The sequence below is a fragment of the Balaenoptera musculus genome, chromosome 15 (assembly GCF_009873245.2).
Source record: "Balaenoptera musculus isolate JJ_BM4_2016_0621 chromosome 15, mBalMus1.pri.v3, whole genome shotgun sequence".
NCBI lineage: Eukaryota > Metazoa > Chordata > Mammalia > Artiodactyla > Balaenopteridae > Balaenoptera > Balaenoptera musculus.
In genome coordinates, this window is record NC_045799.1 from 61,355,141 (window position 1) to 61,378,609 (window position 23,469).

The window sequence follows — 23,469 nt, forward strand, 5'->3', positions numbered from 1 at the left end:
GCCGGGTTGAACAACTATGGGCATGATGGTAGGGGTGATTGGCCCCTGACCCAGTTGCTTGCCTGGCCCTGCCTTGTATGGAGGCTGCCAGGCACTGATGAGTGGGGCTGGGTCCTGGCATGGCTGGATGCACAGCCCGCGGAGTTCTGGTGCTGGTGGGCAGGTTTGGGTTACAGGGTGGCTGGCTGCAGGGCCTAGGCATCCTGGAGGTGGTGTCATCTGCTTGTGGGCAGTCCTGGGCCCAGGGCTAGTGCTGGCCCAATTTGGATATTCCTTCATCCTTGTAGATTTCATTAATTTATTTTTTGAGTGTGTGATATATTCACAAGGTTCTGAAAGTCAAAACTGTACCAAAAATGATGTTCTCAGAAAAGTGTTGCTGCCTACTTCTCCCTCCCATCCCATTTCCATCCCCTAATTCTTCCACCCTGTTTCCCCACCCAAGGAAGGGGATTAATCTCATTAGTTTCTAGTTTACCATTCCTTTCATATTTTTCCTCCTGAAGCAGCTATAAGTATACATTTTATTGTTCTCCCTTCTCTCTTATGCAAGAAGTAACATTGATACTGTTTTGTAGTTTGCTTTTTTTTTTTTTTCCCACTTAACATATTCTGCAGGTCTCCTGGTATCAGTTCTTGGAGATCTTCCTTAGTCCTTTTTACAGCTGTGTAGTATTCTGTGGTGTGGATGTACCATAGTTTATTCAACCATTCTCCTGTGTGTGGGCATTTAAGTTGTTTCCAGTATTTTGCAGTAACAAACAAATTGCTATAGTAAATAACTTTTGGCATATACCATTTTATAATGTTGTAGGTGTATCCTTCAGGTAACTTCCTAGATGTGGAATTGCTGAGTCAAAAGGTAAACGCATTTGTAGTTTTGTTAGATATTGCTAAATTCCTCTTTCGAGGGGATGTACCAGTTTGCACCCCAATCAGCAATGTGTGAGAAATAAACATTTCCCCCACAGCCACACCTACAGAATGTGTTGTCATACTTTTTTGGCATCTGATGTAACTTTAATTGCACTTCTCTAATTATGAGTAAGGTCGAACATCTTTTCATATGCGTAAGGGCCATTTCAGAATCTTTTTTCGGAGAAGAGTGTGAATTATCTGTTCATTTCTCTGTCAGGTTTTTAAACTCTTTCATTTTTACAGAGTTATTTATGTATTAAGGAGATTAACCCTTCCTCTTCAGTGTTTTTGTTCTGTTTTTAACGTGGCGAGAATTTATCAGTCTTTTCTTTTTATTGCATTTGGATACGGGGTCATAGAAAACTTTCCCCTATGTCCAAGGATCCCATCAGTATTTACTTACAGTACTCATGGTTTGATTTCTTTTTATTTTAACATTTTCATCCCTGATCTACTTCAAGTTTATTTATCTAATCAGACTCTTTCTTCCTCCCCTATGTGCCACTTTTTTTTTTTCTGTGTTTTCCTGGTTTGCCTTGGGTGTTTTTATTTTTTCCATATGAACTTAAGAATCACCTTTCTAGCTCAATTAAAAAGCCTGTTGCTATTTTTATTGAAATTGCATTAAATGTGTAAATTAACTTAGAGACAACCAACATTTTAATAATGTGGTATTTTATCCTATTCATGAACAAGGATTATCTATGTGTTCAAGCTTACTTTTGTGTTTTTCAGGAGTTTTGTGCATTTCTTGTTAAGTTTACTCCTGAGTTTTTATCTTTTTGCTATTATTAATGGAGTTTTCTCTACTATTATGCTCTGTAATGGCTTGCTTATGTATCTGAAGTCTATTGATTTCTGTATGTGCTTGAATTTATCCTACTTGAAAGTTTGCCAGGTTTCTTGAATCTGTAACTTTATGTATTTCATCAAGTTTGGGGAGTTTTCAGGCATTATATTTGCAGTTATGTTTTCTGCCTCATTCTCTCTCTGCCCTCCTGGAACGCCAGCTGCGCATGACCTTATGATATCATCCCAAGGGTCTCTAGGACTCTATTCTTTGTTTTTTTAATCTTTTTTCTCTGAGGCACATAGTTTATTTTCATTCTTTCATTTGTACTGATATAATGGTTTATGGATTTGAATTTTTCTCTGCTCACTGCTTTAAATATTTGCCATAGATTCTGATTCTACCCCCCAAAACTATCTTTTTAAAAAAAATTCTTTCTTTTCAGTTTGTATTTTTCCTCTTTTCTGTGAGTTAATAGAAGATGTTATTAATTTCCAGGTAGACAAAACTTTTTAGTTTTTTATTTTATTAATAATTTTTAGTGTTATTACATTGACATCAGAGTGTTGTTTATAATATTTTTTGTTTTATGGAATTCACTGGAGTTTTCTTTGTGACCTAATATATGATTGTTTTTTGAATAGTCCATGTTTTTTGAGAAGGTGTCTTCTCTGTCATCAGGGTGTGAAGTTCACTATATAGCAATAAGATCTCCTTATTGATTATGCTGTTTTGGCCTTGTATATCCTTACTTATTTTTTGTCTACTTCATCTGTCTTGTACTGAGCTTGGGAGATTAGAGTCTCCTGTTATTTGTGTGTTTTTGTCTATGTCACATTGCATCTCCTGTCCTTTTTGTTTTATAACAGTAGTTATGTTGTTTTGTACATAGTCACAGCTGTTATAGCCTCATTGTTGAATCCGGCTTTTAGCATTAAAAGATGTCCTTTGTCGTGTAAAATGTTTTTCTCTTGAATTTTATGTTTTCTATGTTCAGGATCACTACCCCTTCACCATCCTCACCTGTAACACACATCAGTCCACCCAAATCATGCAGGCCTATCAGTCACAACGCTCCAGGTCACACCACTAGCATGCACATGAGAAATAACGCAGTTATTACACATGGGACTTATTTTATTTTATTTTACTTACTTTAATAGGTTGTTGTTTTTTTGTTTTTGTCTTAAGATTCTTTAGAGCAATTCTGCTGCTCAGTTGTTTTCAGAGTTCAGACACCCAGGAAAATAATCTTCTACTGCATTAAAGTTTGTAAATAGTAGAGACTGTTTCAAAGTTATCATATCACATCAAGGAATTTGTCTGTTTCCACAAGTGCCATTGTCTTAAGAGAAACAAATTGATTGAAGTATAATTGACATACAATAAATTGCACATATTTAAAGTATTCAACTTGAGGAATTTTGATATCACCATAATCAAGAACATTTTCATCACCCTTAAAAATTTCCTCATGCCCCTTTGTAATCATTCTTCTTTCCACCACAGTCTCCAAGCAACCACTGATTTGCTTTCTGTCACTATAGATTATAGTTTGCATTTTCTAGAATTTTTTATAAATGGAATCATGTGCTCTTTTTTTTGTCTGGCTTCATTCCTTCAGCCTAATTATTTTGAGATTTATCCATATTGTTGTTTATTATTCTTTTTTGATGATTAGTATTCTATTGTATGGATACACCAAAATTTATTTATTCATTTACCTATGTATGGATGGTTATTTGCAGTTTCTGGCTATTACAAATAAAGCTGCCAATAAAGTTCTATTGAAGAAACCATAGTTTCAAAAGCTAAGCATATACCTACTATATGACCAAGCCTTTATTCAAAAGAAAGGAGTATAATTATATACACAAAGATTTACCCAAAAATGGTCATGACAGAATTATTCATAGTAGCTCAGAACTGAAAAGTACCCAAATGTCCATCAACAGGTGAATGGATAATCAAAATATGTTCTCTCCATACAACAATGAATTATTGCTCAGTAATAGAAAGGAACTGACTACTGATGTATGCAACAACATGGATGGCTCTCAGAATCATTATGCTTAGTGAAAGAACTCAAGCGCAAAAGACTGCATACTGTATGATTTCATTTACTTGCAATTCTGGAAAAGGCAAACTATTCCATAATGATAGAGAGCAGATCAGTGATTACCTGAAGCTGGGTGTAGCAGAAGTATGTACTGCAAAGGGGCAAGAAGAAACTTTTGGGAATGATGAAAATGTTCTGTACCTCACATGGGACCATGGTTTCACAGGTGTATACCTCCATCAAAACTCACCAAATTATACACTTTAAATGGGTGTATCTCATTGTCTTTATACCTCAGTAATCTTGATTTTTAAATGCCTGTCAGATACAGCCAAAAAAATATAACAGGTAGTGTTAGTTGTTAGTTTCCTGTAAGGAAGGTGCTTATCAACTAGCCTGGACTACTGAATGTAAGAATTTACTTAATTAAAGAGAAACATGACCATGTGAACATGATTTAAACACTGGGATGGCTCTCATAGGAGACAAAGATGAATGAGATGCAGTTGCAGCTTTTGAAGATTGTAAGGTTTACTAAAATGAGGAAGGGATATCAGGAATACAAAGAGCATCCAGACACATTGAAAGAAAGCATAGTGAAGCAGTGAAAAGCATCCCCTCCCCCAGAGGAGTGCCCTCTGGGTCTTCCAACCAGAACTGTTTACATGAAGATACTTGCTGTTCGTAAATACACTTGATTGTCAAGGATTAAGACCTATGCAATATTTTTTACTTTTCTAATTGAAAAAAAAAATTGCTAAAACAACTTCTTTTTCAACCAGGGTTCTGTGAGAAAATTAATCCCTATACATGTGATTAGAGTGACTATTTTCTAAATTATCCCAAGGATGACATAGCTAGTACCATTCTAGACACATAGGAGAGAAGTTAATTCATTTTATACAGTGGATACCTTTGGATATTAGGGCTTAATTCTCTCACAGAACCCACTGAGAAAAGCTAGTAGTCTGCATCCATACTGCCTAGGTTACAAATCCATCTTCTACTCCTTAAAAGCTGTGTAGCTGGAAAGTTACTTAACCTCTCAGTACCCCAGTATAAAAAGGAGAGAGTAGTAGATAGAGTTATTGAGAAGAGTAAACTGAGTGGGTATATGTGAAGTTCTTAGCATCATGTATAAATAAAGCACTTCAGTACACAGTAAGTGACACATAAACGTTAGTACCAGCGTCGTCATCATCTTCATTATTATTCACAGAAGGCTGAGTCCTCCCATGACAGGTATCATGAGTGTTCGATCTGACTCTTTGGGGGTGTTGAGAGACATCCTGAAAAGCTTCTGAAAGAGATTGATACTGGAGCTAGTTCTTGCTTGGGTACAGTTTCCATGGGCAGAAATAGAGAATTTCAGGCAGAAGAAAAAACTTGAGCAAAGATAAGGAAAACTCAGAGTGTATCAGGAGGTAAAAGAAGCTTGATTTAGCTGAAGCATAGGGAACATGTCGGGGGTTAATAACGCTCCTCCGGAAAGTGGGAGACAAAGCATCAGTGGCTTTGAATGCCAAGATAAGAAATGTGGGCAGAATTACATTGGTAGGGAGAGGCCTGGATGAATGTGGGTCAGTTGAGTGACATTCTTTTATTTATCCAGGCACCATTAATTGAGCAGGCAGTGTCCCAGGCACTGAGAGTGTGAGGATGAGTGAGACAGCTTTGGTTTTTAAGTGCATTGTCTGGAGCTGGACCTACCTGAGGTCTAGGCTAAGCCCATTGCTTCCCTTTAAAACAAGCAAACAAACAAAAATCTTTGTTTTCCCAGCAAAGCCTAACTTACAAAATTAGAGATGATTTCGTCCTGAGTAGAGCATATAATCTTAACATCAAGGGTATTTTAACTGCAGAAGGAAAACTCATTTAGGAATTGCTGTTTAGAAAGCAAGAAGTTCCTGAATCCAAAGTAGGGCACGTGTGTTTCTGTGTGCAGTGGTGGGTGTTTAGGGTTGACAGTTGATGCCAGTGCAATCTCAGTGGGCACAAGGATCCTCGCGGAGAAGGTTCATTCATTGATCACAATTTTGTAAGTAGGTGGGAGGAAACTACAGTCCTGTCTGGATTCCCCTCTGCAAGAAAAAAGATTGCTTTTTCCTCAGAGACAGGAGGTGGGATGGGAGTGGGAAGGTGGAGTGGAGTTTATGTCTGAAGACCTCAATATTCATAAATCTTAGTATCCCAAGTTACTTGCTGAGAAAGGTATAAGGGTGGTTATGTAGCGTGGCCTTGAAGAAAATGGAGATGCTTTGGAACAGTGGCGCAGGTAATTCAAAGTAGAGTCAATAAGAGATAAAGGAAACATTTTGGAGCAGGGGTGAGGGCATGACATGATTTTATATTGAAATTGCATAGTCCTCTTGCCTCCTTGATTTCTCAAGCCATGCTTGGTGTTATCTCCACCTTTTGTCATGACTCCCAAGATGGCAAAATAGGATCCCCAGTCAGATTAGGTAAACAAAGGCAAATGCTTAATTCTCACCTCAGGAAAATGTTGTGGAAGGTGAGCAGCAGAGTAAACGGGTGCCCTCTCCCCATTTGAGTTATACGGTAAAGCAGTGATTCACAAACTTAAGAAATGTACTGACCCTTTAAGAACAGTTAGGAGATGACTTAATGTTTATTAGTGTAATGTTGCGGAATTAGGTACAACTGTAAAAGAAGTATAAACTTCTTGTGCTTAGTAGCACTTACACAACTACAAAACAAGAACACTTTTGTATGTTACTTACAGAAATCTACAAAGCTAATGAAATTCAAATCGGTGTTAATTTCCTGTGACTCCTGCATTTCTGCATAAATGTGACTGCTGGACACCTGACCGTGGTGCTCACTGCTCTCGCCTAGGCTCAAGCCTGTGCTGCCCCCTGCCACGGTGCCTCGCTTCTCCCACCCCCTTCTCTGTTCAGACCGCTGCAGGCTGCTATCACTTTGCCTTCTCTAGGCCTGAATATGTCATCACCACAAGGTCCAGCTCTCTTTACTTTGCATTCTTATATGGCAACACTTGATTCTTTTTTCAAGGTTAACAAAATGAAAACACGAAATTTTAAAATTTTCCACAAAGAACTCATCCAAGAAGACATCCTTGGATTCCTGAAAGTATGTCCTCGGGTTTGTTCTACCCAGTTCTCAGAGCCCATGGCTGACTACTTGGCTGTGATTAGTCACCTGGGGCGGTTTTTCTATTTCATTATTCCAGTTAAGTGAAAAACTATCAGCAGGGTTCTCTGCGAGTATAAAAATTTCAAATTTAATCTAATACATGAAGTCTCAAGTAGTAGAAAGACACCAGAAGGTGTTAAGTGCCAAACCAAAAAATGATGAACTTTACCTGCACCCCGCTGCAGCCTCAGAGGGTGGGGTTGGAAAACAGAATGTGTGTGGTGTGGTGGTTAGCGTGGTGGTCTGCACTTATGTCTGTGTGTGTATGTCTTGCCGAAGAAACCGCAAGCCTAGCAGACAAGCAGCCATGGGGAAACAGACAAAGGAGATCATTCCAGAAATGAGCCCCGACAGACTCCACCGTTTGGGGAGTGCCAGTTGTGCCTGTCCTAGGAATTTTATATGCATTTTTTCCTGATTTTTATAATCACAGAAAACAGCTACTGCTATTGTTATCGTTAATGCACTGCTATAGATGAGGCAGCCGCGGCACAAAGATGTTGCCACTTTTCCAAGACCTCATAGATCTCACAACCGAATTACATTTAACCCTGAAGTTGTGTTCCTTCCACAAAACCATCCTGGCTCTAACCTTCATAAAATCCATCTGTGATCTTATATCCCCCTGAAATTAAATTACCAATTTTTCTTAAATACATGCCTCTGAAAATCACATGTCAGTTTAGTAAACAGGAAAAAAAAAACCCACAGGCTTTTTCTTTTGGTGAAAAGAATGTTGGAGTGAGAAAACCAGGATTAAGGATATGTGTTCACCAGCAGAGCGACTTGAAAACACATCATTTCGTAGCTGAGCTGCACTTTCTTTTTTAACAAAACAAATATCGATACGTGTTTCCCTCAGAGCTGCTGAGGGTCAGAAAGATCCTCAAGATCCTGCTAAATTTACTTGTGATCTAAAAACCATTATCACAGATGGTGAACATTTGTTATTTTCTCATTGAGGGTTTCCTACATACAGTTCATTGTTATTATTTTTTTCCTCAACAAAATAGGAAATACTGGCTTTCCCTCTTGTAAATTAAGCGTTCTCAACAGGAATGAAAATTGGCTTTTGGGGTATAGGCAAAGAAATCTTTTTAATGTATAATGTACAGATACACATAGAGTACATAAATACATACAGTAAATCTGTGATACTAAAATTTCATGGAAAGTGATTTTAAAAATTATATTAAAAAGGGTCAGGAGCTATGATGTAAAAAAGGTCGAGAAACACTATGGTAGTCAGTTTCCTTGCTACAGGCGCTGCCCTCAGCATCAAACTGGTCATAACTGGATGATGTGCCTTCCGGTCTTCACTAGGACTCGATCCTCTTAACTTGTCACTCCTCCCATCTGTGCTAAACCCTCAAAGCTGTAGTCATTTCATTCTCCCTTATAGTCCATAACTCAGAATTCAAGGAAGTCTGCTTTGAAGAAATATAATCTAAGGAAGGCTCTTGGTTATAAATCTTCCAGCCAGTTGTCTGTATTTATACATTTATAAGTAACTCTCAGGCTTAGAAGTAGAGAAAGGATTTGGATGACTTTCTCAAAGCTGATAAAGTATATCCTCTCGTCTCTTGATTATCCGTACTAAAGATCTGGGGTGGGGGGGAGAAGACAAAGGACACCAGTAACTGAGATGCTGTCAGAATGCTGCGATTGAGTGGTGCCACTGTCACGTGAGGACCCGCCTGAGGGAGAGCTAGGAAACATGTCCTCTGCCTCCCCCACTGGTTGCCCCACCCCAAAGGAAGTTCTCTCCCCTCAGTGTAAGCAGAGGTCAATCAGCAAAGAGGTTAATGGTCCAAATTCAGTCCTGAAAAACCTTGCCAGGGTTGCCGTTCACATCTTCAGAGAGGATAAGGCAAACACAGGAGGGAAGTGCCTCCGTGCCGGTCATGGCTGCATTCTAGGATGAAAGATTATGATAAGCACAGATTACAAACGAAACTATCAGGCTGTTTGGCCCTGTTGTAGTGTTCAGTTATGCTACAATACTTAGTTGCTCAAATCATTGATATTCTTTCAAAATCTTATCTTAGAAGTGTTAGAAAAATGTATCCCTCCTCATGAAACAGTCGTTTCCATAATCTCTTTATATCTGCAGTACTATTCAATATCCATGTATTTAAACAGTGGTAAAAATGAAGGACTTTTAAGATATGCTGTCTGATTTCACAGATAGCACTCTGTACTTGTCCTTGTTTACAAAAAATATTTAAAATTATCAGTATTATCAAATTGGGCTTAATAATTATGAAATTATTGGAATTTACCATTCCATTTAGTTTGTCTAAAGATATATTTTATAGTGGCATTTGTAATGTTAAAAAGGAGAAAATTAAGGATCAAATATGTATTTTACTGAAAATATGACACCCTTAGGAAAAAAATTTAGGTGTAACCTGGACTGAAATTTTTCTCCCTAAATGCGTCCAATCTGACTGACTACGACTCCATAAGTGTTGTAATACTGTGCTCAGACTGTGTGAAGGAAGCCCCAAAGTGCCGGCATTTTCTTCAGTGAATGGTCACCTGAGGACCTGTTCCAAAGCACCAAGAGGTGGAAGGCAAAAAGAAAAGGGCATCTTCCTCAATCCCGAGGTCCGGAATGCTGCAGGAGAAGTACAAACAGTACTTAGTATTTAGCAGTCTCTTTGCATTCTGTTACTAATTATTTTATTCATTACTTTTGAGTATTTTTACGTTGGCGGAACATTGCCCAGTTGGTAACATCCTCAGGTTTTTCCTTATTGAAGCACAGCATCATCACAATGACAGTCTTTCTCGTCAGCAGTTTTGTAAACGTATGTTGACTCTGCCAGGTTTTTATGTAGGTCCCTTGAGCCATGTTTGTTTCTGTTCTGATTCCCTGAGGCCTTTCTTGGATTGTTCCTAGTCTCCAAGCCATACAGTTTTTCTCACGCTTATTAAATATCTATGCTTGGGGTAGTGGGAAAATTGACTTGATTTATGGTACTCTCTTTCATACTAAAACAGCTCTTTTGAGTGTAGACACAAACACTGTGGAAGCATATTTATCATAGCCAAAGTGAATTTAATCACCTATCATTTGAAGTTAAATGCCACTCGTGACAATAGAGCCAAGTGCCACTGAAGATGATGTAGCACATTTAGTAAGGAACAAAGGCAGACCTACCGGAAAGCAGTTCACATGATAACTGTGGGCTTCTCCTACCAGGAGAGAAGGCAGGTCTCCTTCCTCCCTCCAGCCCTAATTCAATCCAAGAGACATTATGTGGGGCTGAGCAAGGCAGCTGCCCCGTGGGAGTGGGGGCAGCAGTCCAGTGCCACGCTTCAGAGCCGGTGGGTGAGCAGACATCTGCCTTAGGTTTGGCCACAGCAGTGACAGTAATGAGGTGAACGGGGTATCCATGAGTGGGGTGGCAGAGACCATGGGACAAGATTCTCACTATAGGAGGAGGAATTTACAAATATAGAAAAGAAAGAAACTGAGAATGACCCTGTGGGGTTGGACTGGAATTGGAGGCATTGGGGTAAACTCATGGTTTTCAATATATATAAATATAGATGTACATACTTAAATATAGGTCTGTATTTACATCTGTTAATAGTGAGAGATGTAAATATGTTTGTGTTTACACACACAGAGACATAAACTCACACATATTTCCTACCTCTGACTACAGAAAAGGCCTGGGAACAGTGACACCCAAATAGCATTGAGCACACCTAGCTTGGTTTCTCAACAGAGCAGGAAAAGTAAAAGGTGAGCCTGGAACATCTTATGCCAAAAAGTAAGAAAGTGCTCAAAGTGCTCAGAACAATAAGACGCTGAAGCCAGCTCAAAGGGATTCCCACTGGAATTCCCAAATCTGGAATGATTTGAATTATTTGAGCATCAAAATAAATAATGATAGGAACATGTTATAACCCATTGAAAGAAGGAGTCGCTGAGTCCATGCTGATATAAATAGATAACATAAACTGAATAAAGAGAATTTTTTTCTTACAGTAGGATGTGCCACTAATAAATGTAGAAGGAATGATAGAATTTTCAAAATCATCATTTGGAGTCATTCTAGTAATAAATAACTCAGCCCCATGAAATAATTAATTACAGAGAGAAAAATTAACTTTGCAGTGAAGAAACCTGGCCAATACCATTTTAATAAATTAAAATAAACATCATCAGCCATGAGACAAATTGAATTTGTACACCACCTGATGGGATGCAAAGAACACATTACATTGCTTCTGTGGTATCCCTGCCAAAAATATTCCCGCCACGACTGCTATGTAATCATGAAGACACATCAAACGAACTCAAACTGAGAGTAACTCTACCGAGTAACCAGCCTGTAATCTTCAAAAGTCAAAGAAAGAAATATCAAGAAAGACTGAGGAACTAACTGTTCAAGATGGAAGAAAACTAAAGAGACTTGAAAACTCGATGCCATATGTGATTCTGGTTTGGGTCCTTCTGCTATAAAGGATGTTGTCGGGACAACTGGTAGAACTTGAATGGAGTCTGTGGATTAGGTGGCAGTGATATATCAGGGTTAATTTCATGATATTGATGGTCATATTGCGGTTATGTGGGAGAATAGCCTTGTTTGTAGGAATTATAAACCAGAGCACTTAGGGTAAAGAGGTATCGTGTCAGAGCCTTCTCACAGATGGTTCAGGGGAAAAAGGCTTTTTGAATTTGAAATTATTTCAGAATTTTTTAAAATAGCAAAATAAATGTTCTTTTAAGCATATTCACCACTAGAGAAATTATTATTGCCTTTCAAAACTACAGAGGCAAGACTTTTAATATAAATCTACAGCCAGAAAATGTTTCCTTATTGAGATCTTTTATATTTATCAGAAACAAAAATAATAAGACTACAGAGGATCCTTAAAAGAGAATTGTATTACTTTTTAACATACTAAACACACACACACATACACATGGCCAATAAAGAATTTTTAAATGGATGGTGTAGCTCTGTATCTACTCAGGTTTCTAAACTTGTGGCCAAAAAATTGGGTACAATTTTATAAACAACATCCTGAAAAGGAGAATGTTGGGGTTTATTGTTTTTGTTGTTCTTTTTGCAAAGCAATTAAAAATGTAGGCTCTGGAACCAAGCTGCCTGTTTGGAATCCTGGCCACCACTTATGAGATATGTGATCTCTGACAAAATATTTGATTTTCCTGTGCCTCAGTTTTCTCATCTGTAAATTAGGATAACAACATTGAACTCACAGGTCTGTCAACAGAATAAATGAGATAATATATGAAGAGCACTTAGACTGTGCTGTGCACTACAACTTTGTATAGAGCACTAAACAAAGTTGGCTGCTGTTGTTATTATTTCAGGAAAAGTTAAATTGCTTTCATAAAAGCACTCTAGTATGATTATGTTGCCTTCCTTCTCCCTCACCAGGAGTAGAATTACCTGAAGGCAATGAAAGTAATGGTCTCTGCTCTTAAACCTGTCCCAAGATCAAACTAAAGCCTGGAAATGGAGCATGTTTTAGAAGACAGCAGGCATTGCAATGCCATAGAAAAAAGATGTGGGCTTTGGAGAACTAAGATGTTGGTTGAATTCCAGATCTGCTGCTTACAAGCTCTGACTTTGGTCTTGGTCTGTAAAATGTCTAGAATGTACAAATAATCATAGTGATCACAAAGGGCTATTAGGGGTTAAATGAGATAAACTTGGCAAAACTTTCTGCAGACCGACCCAAAGAATGTCCGCAGAAAATGATGGGTTTTTTCCTTACTCCTTTAAAGGTGTAGGAACAGTTAATTTAGAAGAATGGAGGCCTTAGGATCAGAAATAGTAGCAGAGCATTTGAGGGCATTTTTTGAGAAGTGTGTTAAGGTCATCACAGTTTGTTCCTGCAGGGGTTTAGACTACCAACGATGGACTTAAATTGCCTCAGAAGGAATTTCAGTTGACAAGAAGCATGTCATGTGTTGTATAATCCCATTCTTGAGAGATGCTGGAGAAGGATAGATAACTATCTTTCTAGAACAGCACAGATTTAGTGCACACCAGCCTTGGAACCAGGGACAAAGGAAAGAATCTTCACCCAGTCCCCATCTCTGTTATATGATGAAGAGAATATTGATTTTTCTGGCTGTAAAAATGTAAGCCTTTCTTTATCCCACAAAAGGATCATGTCACATGCACATTCAAAGTGTATGTGTGTATTTTCTTTTAAAGAGAAAATGTGCTTCCTTTAAAGAACACGTAGCTGTTCATCTAAAAATTAGTGACTCTTGGTCACTGACCTAGGACTTCTTTAGAACTCTGAGTATTATCAAAAGAAGAGCTCTGAGTATCATCTTCTGCTTTCATTCATTCACTTAGTCATGCAACAAGTATTTGTTGAGAACTCCCTAATATTCCAGGCACTCTGTTAGATGTTGATTATTTAAAAAGTGAACAAAGCAAAAGCAGATCTCTCATGGAGGAGGATTCAGTCTCCTGCTCTTACAACCTCTAATGGGTTTTATGGGACCTCTTTGCAAAGGAGCATACTTCAAACCATGCAAATCAGAGTCTTTTGGCTACAGCTATAGACAGACAGATGTTTGGTGTGTATGAAAGCAGGCATTTCCACTTTGCCTGGAGTTGCCTTACCTGCAGATTTCCTTCAGGCAGCGTCCCTGTGCCTGGTGGGCGGCAGCCAGTGACCTGGGGAAACGGTGCCTGTTGTTGATAGCTCACGTGAAATTAAACTTGGCTGCTTGCTGGTGGAACCTGTTATGAACTAGAAGCTCTCAGTGTCTGCCTTTAATACAGGGGAGGAGATTTTCTTCCTTAGCACAATCATGGCGATGTTAACTCTCTCGGCCGACTAGCGGCACAAAGGAAAACTGCCGCCCGGGTCTGCATTGGCGAAGGCAGAAAGCTGCAGTTACGGGCATTCCCTGTGACAGAGAGAACCGGCTGTGCCTGGGAGAGCCGGGAACGGCAAAAAGCACACCACGAAAGCAGTGTGGTGGTGACATGCTTCTGTTTTTATCCAGATATGCTAGTAACATGTTTATTCAGTGTGGTGCCTCTGCTGAGATAAGACCCTCTTCCTTCGGGTGCCCTAGACCGCCGTTTGTTTAGCTGGAGAACTTAATGAGTAATGGATGTGCTTGGCTGGCTGATAGAAAGTATTTCCACAGCCTGTGGCTGTGTTTATAGAGAGCCAAAGAGAGACCACAGGCAGCAATTTGTCTTCTAAGGTATCAGCAAAGTCTTCTCTTTTAACAACTAGAGGATTTATTTTTAACTGCTTGAGTCAGTGTTTGTCAGATGACGCGGACCATCAAACTGCAGATTGAAGTCCCCAGTGCGGGGGAAGCTGGGCTGGCTGGGAAAAGGGGTGGGATTTCAGCATCATCGTGCTTCCGTGGCTCTGCCTCCCAACGTGGGAGAGAGTTTCGGGCTTGCAGCAGCAGGAGTCGATTTGCAGGTCCAGCTGGCAACTAAAGGGTAACAGCTCCTTCAGCTGCTTAAAGACATAATTGCCCGCTGATCGGGGTATTGTGAGGAGGCACCCAGGACCCAGGGACCAGAGGATTCCGAGCGCTGGCCTCTGCTGTTTGGCAGATTGAGCTTTTCTCTTGCTTGATGCTGCCTGTCTCCAGAAGCCTCTCACCATGATCGATAGCTCCAAGAAGCAGCAGCAGGGCTTCCCGGAGATTTTAGCTGCTGGCGATTTCGAGCCACTAAAAGAAAAGGAATGCCTTGAAGGGAGCAACCAGAAAAGTCTCAAGGAAGGTCAGTCTATCTGTGGACAGGGGCAGAACTGCCAAATTCATGCTCTCGTCCACCAGGCTGAGCGTGTGTGTCTGCTTCCCATGCCGTGTGTCTGCTCTCTGTCCACTCACGTACCTTACACGCTCTCAGTTCTTTGAAATGAAAGCTTAAGGCTGTTCTTGGTAGCTCTTTCTGAAGACTCACTAACTGATAGGACTCCAGGGAGGTGGCAGTAATTGCTAGAGTAAGGGGACTTAGGAAGCCAGTCCTCATTTCGGTGAAATCCTGCCAGGTTCGTTTTGTCGATTTTCTCATGTCCTCTAATTTTTTTGCTTCCCCCCACCCAACTTTAGGAGAGGCCATTTCCTTTCCAGTGTTATGCAGAACCCTGCTTCTTTTACATTGACGAACACGTAGTTCCAGGGAAATGATTTTTTTTTTCCAATTAACATGTTTATGGTTTTTATTGTTTAAAAGCAGGAAGGTAGCTAGCTCTTTCTTAATTGTATCTTTAAACGATTGGTTTAATTGGTTATAATGCACATTGCACCATCATTTTGTTTTGTTTTTTAGGCACGTTGCGTAGTTTTGTGGTTTTTTAACACAGCAAAGAGTAAGCTTAAGAATGCTGTCAGTGATTGTTAGTGGCCACCACGCAGGTACCTCCCTGACTGATTTAAGAAAATGTCCAAAGTTCTGGGCACTGCTGTCCTGTGTCCTGGTACACTGAAGTGTGGCAAGACCAGTGCCCAGCGTGCTTTACTACAGCAGCAGGAGACCAGGGGCCATGGAGTAAGAAATTCAGAATCTTCAGAGAATAAGTTTTTTCTGAATTTGAGATATGAAAGTCACCCCTCTCAATGCTTGTTTAATTTGAAATTTGATTTTCTAGTGTTTTTTGGGAGGAAAACCCCCCACAGTAACCATCAGCTGCCCCCTCACCTCTCCACTGGCTCTTCCTCATCTTCTGGAGACCCAGACAGTAAATACAGTTATCTGCCCAAGCAGCAGTTTGAGCCTCTTCCAAAATGATATTCCTTCTTTTCTTTTTCATACATTTAGAAAAGGAGAATGTGATGACAGATTGTTGCATATTTAAACAATAAGAAGAAGGAACAATAGTTGTTTTCTTATTGGAGTTGAACTTCTTTTGGGTACTGGTTGAAAAAAACATGTAGATGGAAACAAAGGACACACAATGAAGTATCAATAGCTATTGCCAGGAACCAGACGGCGGGGTCGCCCCCGCTTGTGCGCTGCAGATCTTGTAGACTCTCGTAAAATCAACACCGGTAGAGCTTCTAGGGCATGTTCTAGAGACTCACTGAGGGGAACTTAATTTTTTTAAATCATTAACTTAAAAAGGGGATTATCTATGTATCATTTAAGTCAAGTTCTAGTGTTAAGCTCCTGTTAACATAAATTTTTAACAATTTTTACGCTACTTGAAAAACTGGGAAAAGTGGAGGAAAATGCAATTGGAGAAATAAAAAGATGTTATAACAACAGTATGATAAGGTGTATAGAGAGCAAGAATTAAAAATATAAAAACAGGATAGGAGAATTATCAACAGGAACGGCAAAACTGCCTTGAGATGATTATTACATAATGTATCGATTCTTTCCCGAACAGTTGTGACCATGCTTTGAATTTATACATGTGCTGTAGTATAATGTCACAAAGCAAGAGCATGGACTCTCTGAAGTGATATATACTTGGGATCAAATCCCATTTTCTAGCTCTGTGACCCTGGACAAGTTCACTGCTCTAAGCCATAATTTCCTCCTTTGTACAATGAAGATAAACAATACCTACTTCATAGTGTCTTTATGAGATACCCAGTTTCATGCCAGTTTGCCATCCCTCTTCTTATTTTTTTAACCCTTTACTTTTTCCTTCTATTTAAAATTTAATTTTTAAAATCTCGTGTATATTGACAAAGTAGAGAAGTGTTTATATATCTTACTGTCATGTAAATTCATCAGTATAAAGAGGTGTACAGGGAGAGAACTTTCATATTTTTAAACACTCCACAGAAATGACTAGATGATAAAATTCATCTACCTCACCACAGTTGCATTGAACTAGGCTTCGCTTTCTATCTCAACAGACTGTATTTCTACTTATTTTTGCTAGCGATAGGGCTGAGGGGGGAAAAAAAAATAGAGACATCAAAGGTGATCTGTTACCTCAAAGGTAGTGACACCGAAAGAGGATTAGACCAGAGTTTAATTAGAACAGAAAAAATAGGAGAAATTTTGCAGAAAGCTACTTTTTTTCCTTGGCGTCCTCTGAAAATGACTACGTTCCTTTACAGGGTTGAACTCCTGGAATTCAATGTGTCACAGTCACTGCCTGCAGATGAGCACCAGCGGTGACCTTATCAGACTCTTGGGACAGGCCACTGCTGAGCTCCTTCTGCTGCTAGGTCCTGGGTCATATGTCAGTTTTATTAATCTGTGAAAGCTTATTGATATGGCAGCAATGTTCAAACGCTAAAATGCCCCAGAGTCTAATTAGATCCTATGCTGTCTTGTCAAAAGACAAATTTCTGACTATTTAGTCATGTCTATGGTTTATGCCTCGTGTTAAGGGATACTAATTTAAAATACTGTCTTTCACATGAATAATATTTGGTGTTCCATTCATTTGTGGCAGTGTCTGAATCACAAGTTTTCAGGTAATGAAGGAAGGATAGATTTTGGTCCATTCCATTCTAATCGTAGCAACACAGCCGGGTCTCTGACGTTTGTGATGGTGTCTGCTGCGAGGGGTGGGAGGTCTCCTCTGCTTCTCAAGTAGTTGCTCTAGTTCTTGCTTATTTGGGGACATTTTACAATTCCTGTTATTGTTGACAGTGCTAATTAGCTGAAATTATTATTAGGGGAAAAACAGATTTTGTAAGCAGATAATCATAGGTTTCAAAGTTTATGTGATACCTTAACAAGAAAATTTAGTAATACCTATTGAAAATTTAAGGGAAGAATGTTCCAAGTGTCAGTCGCCTGTGAATAGTTGTCACTACATACCAGAGAATTCTTTGGATAATAAAGCATATCTCCTCACAGTTTTGTTAATGCTTATATAAACTTTTTGATAAATACCAACCCACATATATAGTTGGAGAATTTAATTATTTTCTGCTTCAGGTGAGAAATAGCAATAAATGGCATGAATTCTGATCAACTTCAAAATAGGACATTTTCCTTAGACTAGTTTCTTTTGTCAAAGCAGCAGTAGGGAATCTCAACTTTTGACTTATCCACAAAAGGTTTAGAACGTTTTTTAATAGCGCTCATCACAGATGAGATTTAAATTTAATTTCTGGTTCTAACAACTAAAGGATATTACAAATCACTGACTTGAAAACTTACAAATTAATAATCATGAAACTTGAGGGAAAAATCAAATAAATTGAGATGTTTAATTCAGATAAATGGTTTAATATGAAGCGTTATTGAGATGATGAATCATAATGCCAGTGCTACCAGCTAGTTATATCCCGTATTTATCAAAGACAAAATGTAGCAAATCAATTTAAAGAGGAAAAATTGATGTTCAATATACGGAGCTCTCTAATGGTGAAAATGAAACACCAAAGAAAGAAAACTGGCTTGTGTATTAATGACTTTGACTAACCTACCTGCTCTAACAAACAACCCGCAAACTCAGTGTTTTAACCAATCAAAGCGCATTTCTTGCTCAAAACATAGTCCCAGGTGGGTTGGGCAGCTATCCTAGTCAGCCGTCCTCTAAGAAATGACTCAGGGATCTGGGCTCCTTTTATTGTGTGGCTCAGCCGTGGCTGGTGGGGAGAAGAGCCACATTCCCAATTCTGTCATAGACTGGGTAGTAACAGTTGCGATAAAGCATGTGAAAGTTTGTGGCAGACTGCATCATAGACAGCGGAGTGGATTAATGTGGTGCGCTGGGACATGGCTATAGGAGATCTATGTATGGAAAAAATGCACATTTGTCTGAGATATTCTGAGCAGTTCAACCTAGGGAAAATAGACTAAATAAATACCTTTATTAAAGCACCAAAACTTTTCTAAGTGACAGAAATTATCTCATACATACTCTACCTGCACTGTCCATTAGCCTCATATGGCTGTTCAGATTTACATTTAAAATCATTAAAAATGAAGTAAAGTTTTTAAAATTTTACCTCCTCAGCCACATTCTCCACATTTCAGTTACTCAGACGCCGCACCTGGTTGGTGGCTTCTGTATAGAGCCATGCAGATTATGAACCATTTCCATCACTGCTGGACGTTCTCTTGGAAAGCTGCTCACCCCAGCTTTGCAGGTCCAGAGTCTCTTAAAACCCAATCCCTGTGCCATTTCCTAAAGAAAGTCACCTGATCCTATCAGCTAAAAATAATTTCTTCTCTATCATATACTCCCAGTAACTTGCTCTGCATCTTTTTATGGCATGTCACCTTTTGCTACTGTGGTATGTGTCTGTACTATCTTCACTATTAGACCATAATATTTCTTGGAGATAGTGTCATTGTTTGGATGATTTTTGTACCTCACTCCCAGTGTCCTGCATCTCAAAGATACATTACTATTATGCAATAAGTATTTGAAGAATATTATACTCCTCTCTGCCTTCTTAAACAAGGCAGTAGTTTGAACTATTACCTTCAGATATAATTTAAAATTCAATTATAAATTAATGGCTAACCCGAAATGTATTGTATGTAATGTATTGGTGCCTTAAGTCATTGTTGAGGTGTATAAAACCGTTTGCCCATGCACAGAATGATCCCTAGATCATTACTAGATTACTAGAATCATTGTTTATTATTTGATTTTTGTCATCTGCCACGTTCGGCTGCTTTTCCCTTTTCTGACTTGCTGCTTCTAATCTTCAAAGTAAGCAACAAATAAACAAAATGTAATAGTGGAATCCTGATTCTGTTGTTGATTCAACTAAAATTTATTGAGTCATACTGGGAGAAGCAGAGAAATAAGCAGTTAAAATAGAGAATGCTACCCAGCCTTCTTCTATAAGTAAAGCACGTGAACTTTGCAACATCTATTTTTATTTCTTTGGGAATTTCTTCTTTCTTTGTTTTCTGCCAGTGTTCTACATAATTGAAAGTGTTGTACAAGTGAGGTATTGCTAAATTAATGGGTTTTTTAAAAATAAATTTGAAGTGTAAGATACGGTCCTTAAAATAAATTCAAATAACATACAGGTATGAAGGAAAAAGTAGACAATTCTTTTTCCCAGATGTAATTCAGTGTCTTTTAAAAATGGGTATATGCTGCCTTTGAGATGAAATTATATAATTTAACTTTTTATTGGAAATCATTTTATTTGGCAGAAATTTGAGTGCTTCTCCACAGCATCATGCTGGAAGTTGTAAACCTCTATAAGCAGTGGCATTCAGGGAGCTCACAGCCTGGAAAGTGGGAAACTGAATGATAATATAGACGTTAAAATACACACACACATAAAAGAGATAGCAGAAGAAACCTCTGTGTGCTCTGGTCCAAATGAGTGAGGATCACCGACTGTGAGCGCCAGGCACCTCTCTTGTGCTTCAGGCCTGCACGGTCATCTGCATCCCTGACGGCTCCAGTAGGCCCCTTACTTCTTCCCATGAAGCACATTCCTCCAGGGTTTCCTGTCTTTCGGTCAGTGGCACCTCCTTCCCCCCATTAGCTCACGGCAGGAACCCAAAATGGGAGTGATCCCTGACACCTTCGTTGACCTTCTCCTCATAGCCTGTCACCAAATCTGGTTATCGAATCTGTCAATTCTACCCCAAAAATATTTCATTTCTCAACAGCACTGTTTCACCACAGCCCCACCCTTATCCAGGTCCTCTTCCTCAAATAGAATCTCAACAGGAGTCTTGACTCAAGTAGAGATAGAGCTGCCCAGCTGATCTCCGCCCACACTCTGGCCGCCTTCAGCAAGTGAGGCCCTGCCTCTGCGCCACTTCTCTCTCCCTCCGCAGCTGTTCTCTCCCAGAAGGCCTCTCCCTGCCCACCCGTCCCCACCCCATCCCCACCCCATTGGCCCGAACAACTGCAGCTCATCCTTTGATCTGCATCATCATGCACAGTTGCTCTGACATTAGGATCGCACACAAGTTGTGTCACAAGTTCTCTGTTCTCCTTATGTTTTGTGGGCAAATTGGCACATGTGTGTGTAGGTATACATATATAACGTTGAACAACGTGGGAGTTAAGGGCGCCGGCCTCCCGCCCCCGCCCCACCCCCCCGCCATGCGCAGTCACAAATCCGAGTACTGCTATCTCTGCCTCAGAAACAAAGGAATTGACAAATGACTCAACCAAGGGCAGGAAACCAAAACAGTCTGGGTAGAATCAGGACTCAGACCCTAATTCTTATGATTACACATATCGTGATCTCTAATCAAACACAAACTTCCCCCCCCCCCTCGCTTAGTTAAAGATCTGTAAAATGAAAATACAGGTACTATATTTATTGAAAAAAAAGTCCACATGTAAGTGGACCTGTGCAGTTCAAAGCCATGTTGTTCAAGGGTCAACTCTGTGTGTGTGTGTGTGTGTGTGTGTGTGTGTGTGTGTGTGTGTGTATGTATGTATGTCCCATTCCTGAATCCACAAAATGGGAAGAAAAACCCCAAGATATTGAGCCAGGATCAAATGACCTCAAGAGAGTAGCATGTGCTTACTATTCTGGGAAAAACTGGAGGTAAATAATATTCCACTGTTTTCCTGTTTCATTGTTAATTGTCTTTTCATTCAGAGAAACTGCCTTAGGAATTTACACTAAGGCATTTCAGAATCTTTTATACAACATACATTTTCCCAGTTTAGAGGGATTGGGAAAGAGCTTTAAGCTGTCAGCACAACGCAATATATGGAATCTAAAAAAAACGGTACTGATGAACCTAGTGGCAGGGCAGGAATAAAGACACAGACGTAGAGAACAGACTTGAGGACACAGGGGGGAAGGGGAAGCTGGGACAAAGTGAGAGAGTGGCATTGACATATATACACTACCAAATGTAAAATAGATAGCTAGAAGGAAGCAGCTGCATAGCACAGGGAGATCAGCTCAGTGCTTTGTGACCACCTAGAGGGGTGGGATAGGGAGCGTGGGAGGGAGACACAAGAGGGAGGGTATATGGGGATATATGTATGCTTATAGCCGATTCACTTTGTTGTACAACAGAAACTTAACACAACACTGTAAAGCAATTATACTCCAATAAAGATTAAAAAAAAAAAAAAGCTGTCAGCACCTCTGCCTATAGCTGCACACTGAAATTCTAATGCAGCAATAAAATGTAGACTTTTTGATTACCCCCAAAATAAGAAAAATAAACATTATCTTCTTTTGGAAACATGGAGGGTTAAGAAATCTAGACATTCAGGTATAGAACCAGCATGGTCCTACAGATTAAAAATTAATTGTCTGAAAAAACAAATCAAGTTTTTTTTAAAGCTCTTTACATTGCTGGTGATCAGGCAATTAAGTGGATGATTTTACTTTTGCAATGCCTATTATTTGTGTTATACTTCCATTTATTCCACTGTGTAATTTATATCCACTACTTTTTAACCAAGTGAGATTTTTTTAGATGCACATAGGTATGTATAATATCTTTCTGTATGTCTGCCACAGGCTAACGTTGTCCCTGCTATTCTGTACCAGGTCCCCTGGCTTGACATCACGTTGTCATACCATGAGAAGCATACTTAATTCATTCCAACTTTTGACAAAAAGGAGAGGGGAATTTGTGTGAAGGTATGATCAGTTTAAAGAAACATGCCCCATTTTTAGCAGCCTGTTTCCATGGAAACAGAAGCAGCAGCCAACCACAGAGTTATCAGAGTACCTGTAAATTTCCAAGGCTGAGTGTTGAAAACATTGTCTTCCTGACCTCATGGTGCAGATTAATGCAGGAAACCTACAGTGCATTAGCCTGGACTGCTAGCATTTTTAGTTTTTACTTCATTTTTGCTCTTTAATTCCTAATAGAGGGTAAATGTTGCATTCTTGACTGTGACCTCCCTACCAGCAAGGGACAGTGGTTTAGAATTCCACAGTTTGTATCACCTACCTCTTCCCCGCCACCCCTCACCCCAGTGGACTTCAAAGGATGCAGTAGACTTTCTGATATTGGATGAAAGGCAGTATTTCCTAGGTAGTCTAAGGCCTAACTTTCAAACACTGATTTGCGCAGTTTTTTTTAAATTAACTTAATATTGTCTCTCCTTTTCCTAAATGGAAAATAATCATAATATAAAAATTCCTGATCAGAATGCTGTTTGCGCTCGGTAGTGTCAGAGGTTTAGATTTATGTGCATACTGTGTTAACTCTGCTTTGGCTTCAGACAGGAGTGTTGACGGGAGTTTGCTTAATCAGTGCAGATAGCATGGCTCTTATAGGACAAACCACCATTTTATTTTTGGCCTCTTTGCATTTCATTATTTTAAATTACTTGAAGAAGAACCTTATTTTATAATTGGCAAATTAGACCCCTGAAAATACAACCCAAAGTCTGTAATCTTCGGTTGCTACTTTTTGTCATCTATGAGAGTGCTTAAGTGCTTGTACGCTTCTCTAATGCAGCCTAAATTTCACATTAACTATGAATGGAGATGAAAAGAAATTACTGTCTACCAGTTTTTCATGCTCTTCTTTACTCCTTTGCCCTTAGTGTTCCCTTTTTCAGTATTCTTTTACCCTTCAAAACAATATAAATAGATTCTGTCTTCTGTTCTGCCACCAACATCAATTCAGAAATATCTGAAGCCTCAAATTCATAC

At 39.3% G+C, this 23,469-nt stretch overlaps 1 protein-coding gene across 10 annotated transcripts in view; it reads left to right on the forward strand.

The window, feature by feature from the left end:
- MRTFB (myocardin related transcription factor B) overlaps positions 1-23,469 on the forward strand; it is a 196,267-nt gene that overhangs the window by 108,424 nt on the left and 64,374 nt on the right. Inside the window, exon 1 of one of the 10 annotated variants that reach the window (XM_036825900.1) lies at positions 14,369-14,704. The exons of the other annotated variants lie outside the window; for them this stretch is intronic. Coding sequence (XP_036681795.1) covers positions 14,584-14,704 — 121 coding nt within the window. The 5' untranslated portion in view covers positions 14,369-14,583. Of the gene's footprint in view, positions 1-14,368; positions 14,705-23,469 lie in introns of those variants that run through there. 10 annotated transcript variants of the gene reach the window in all.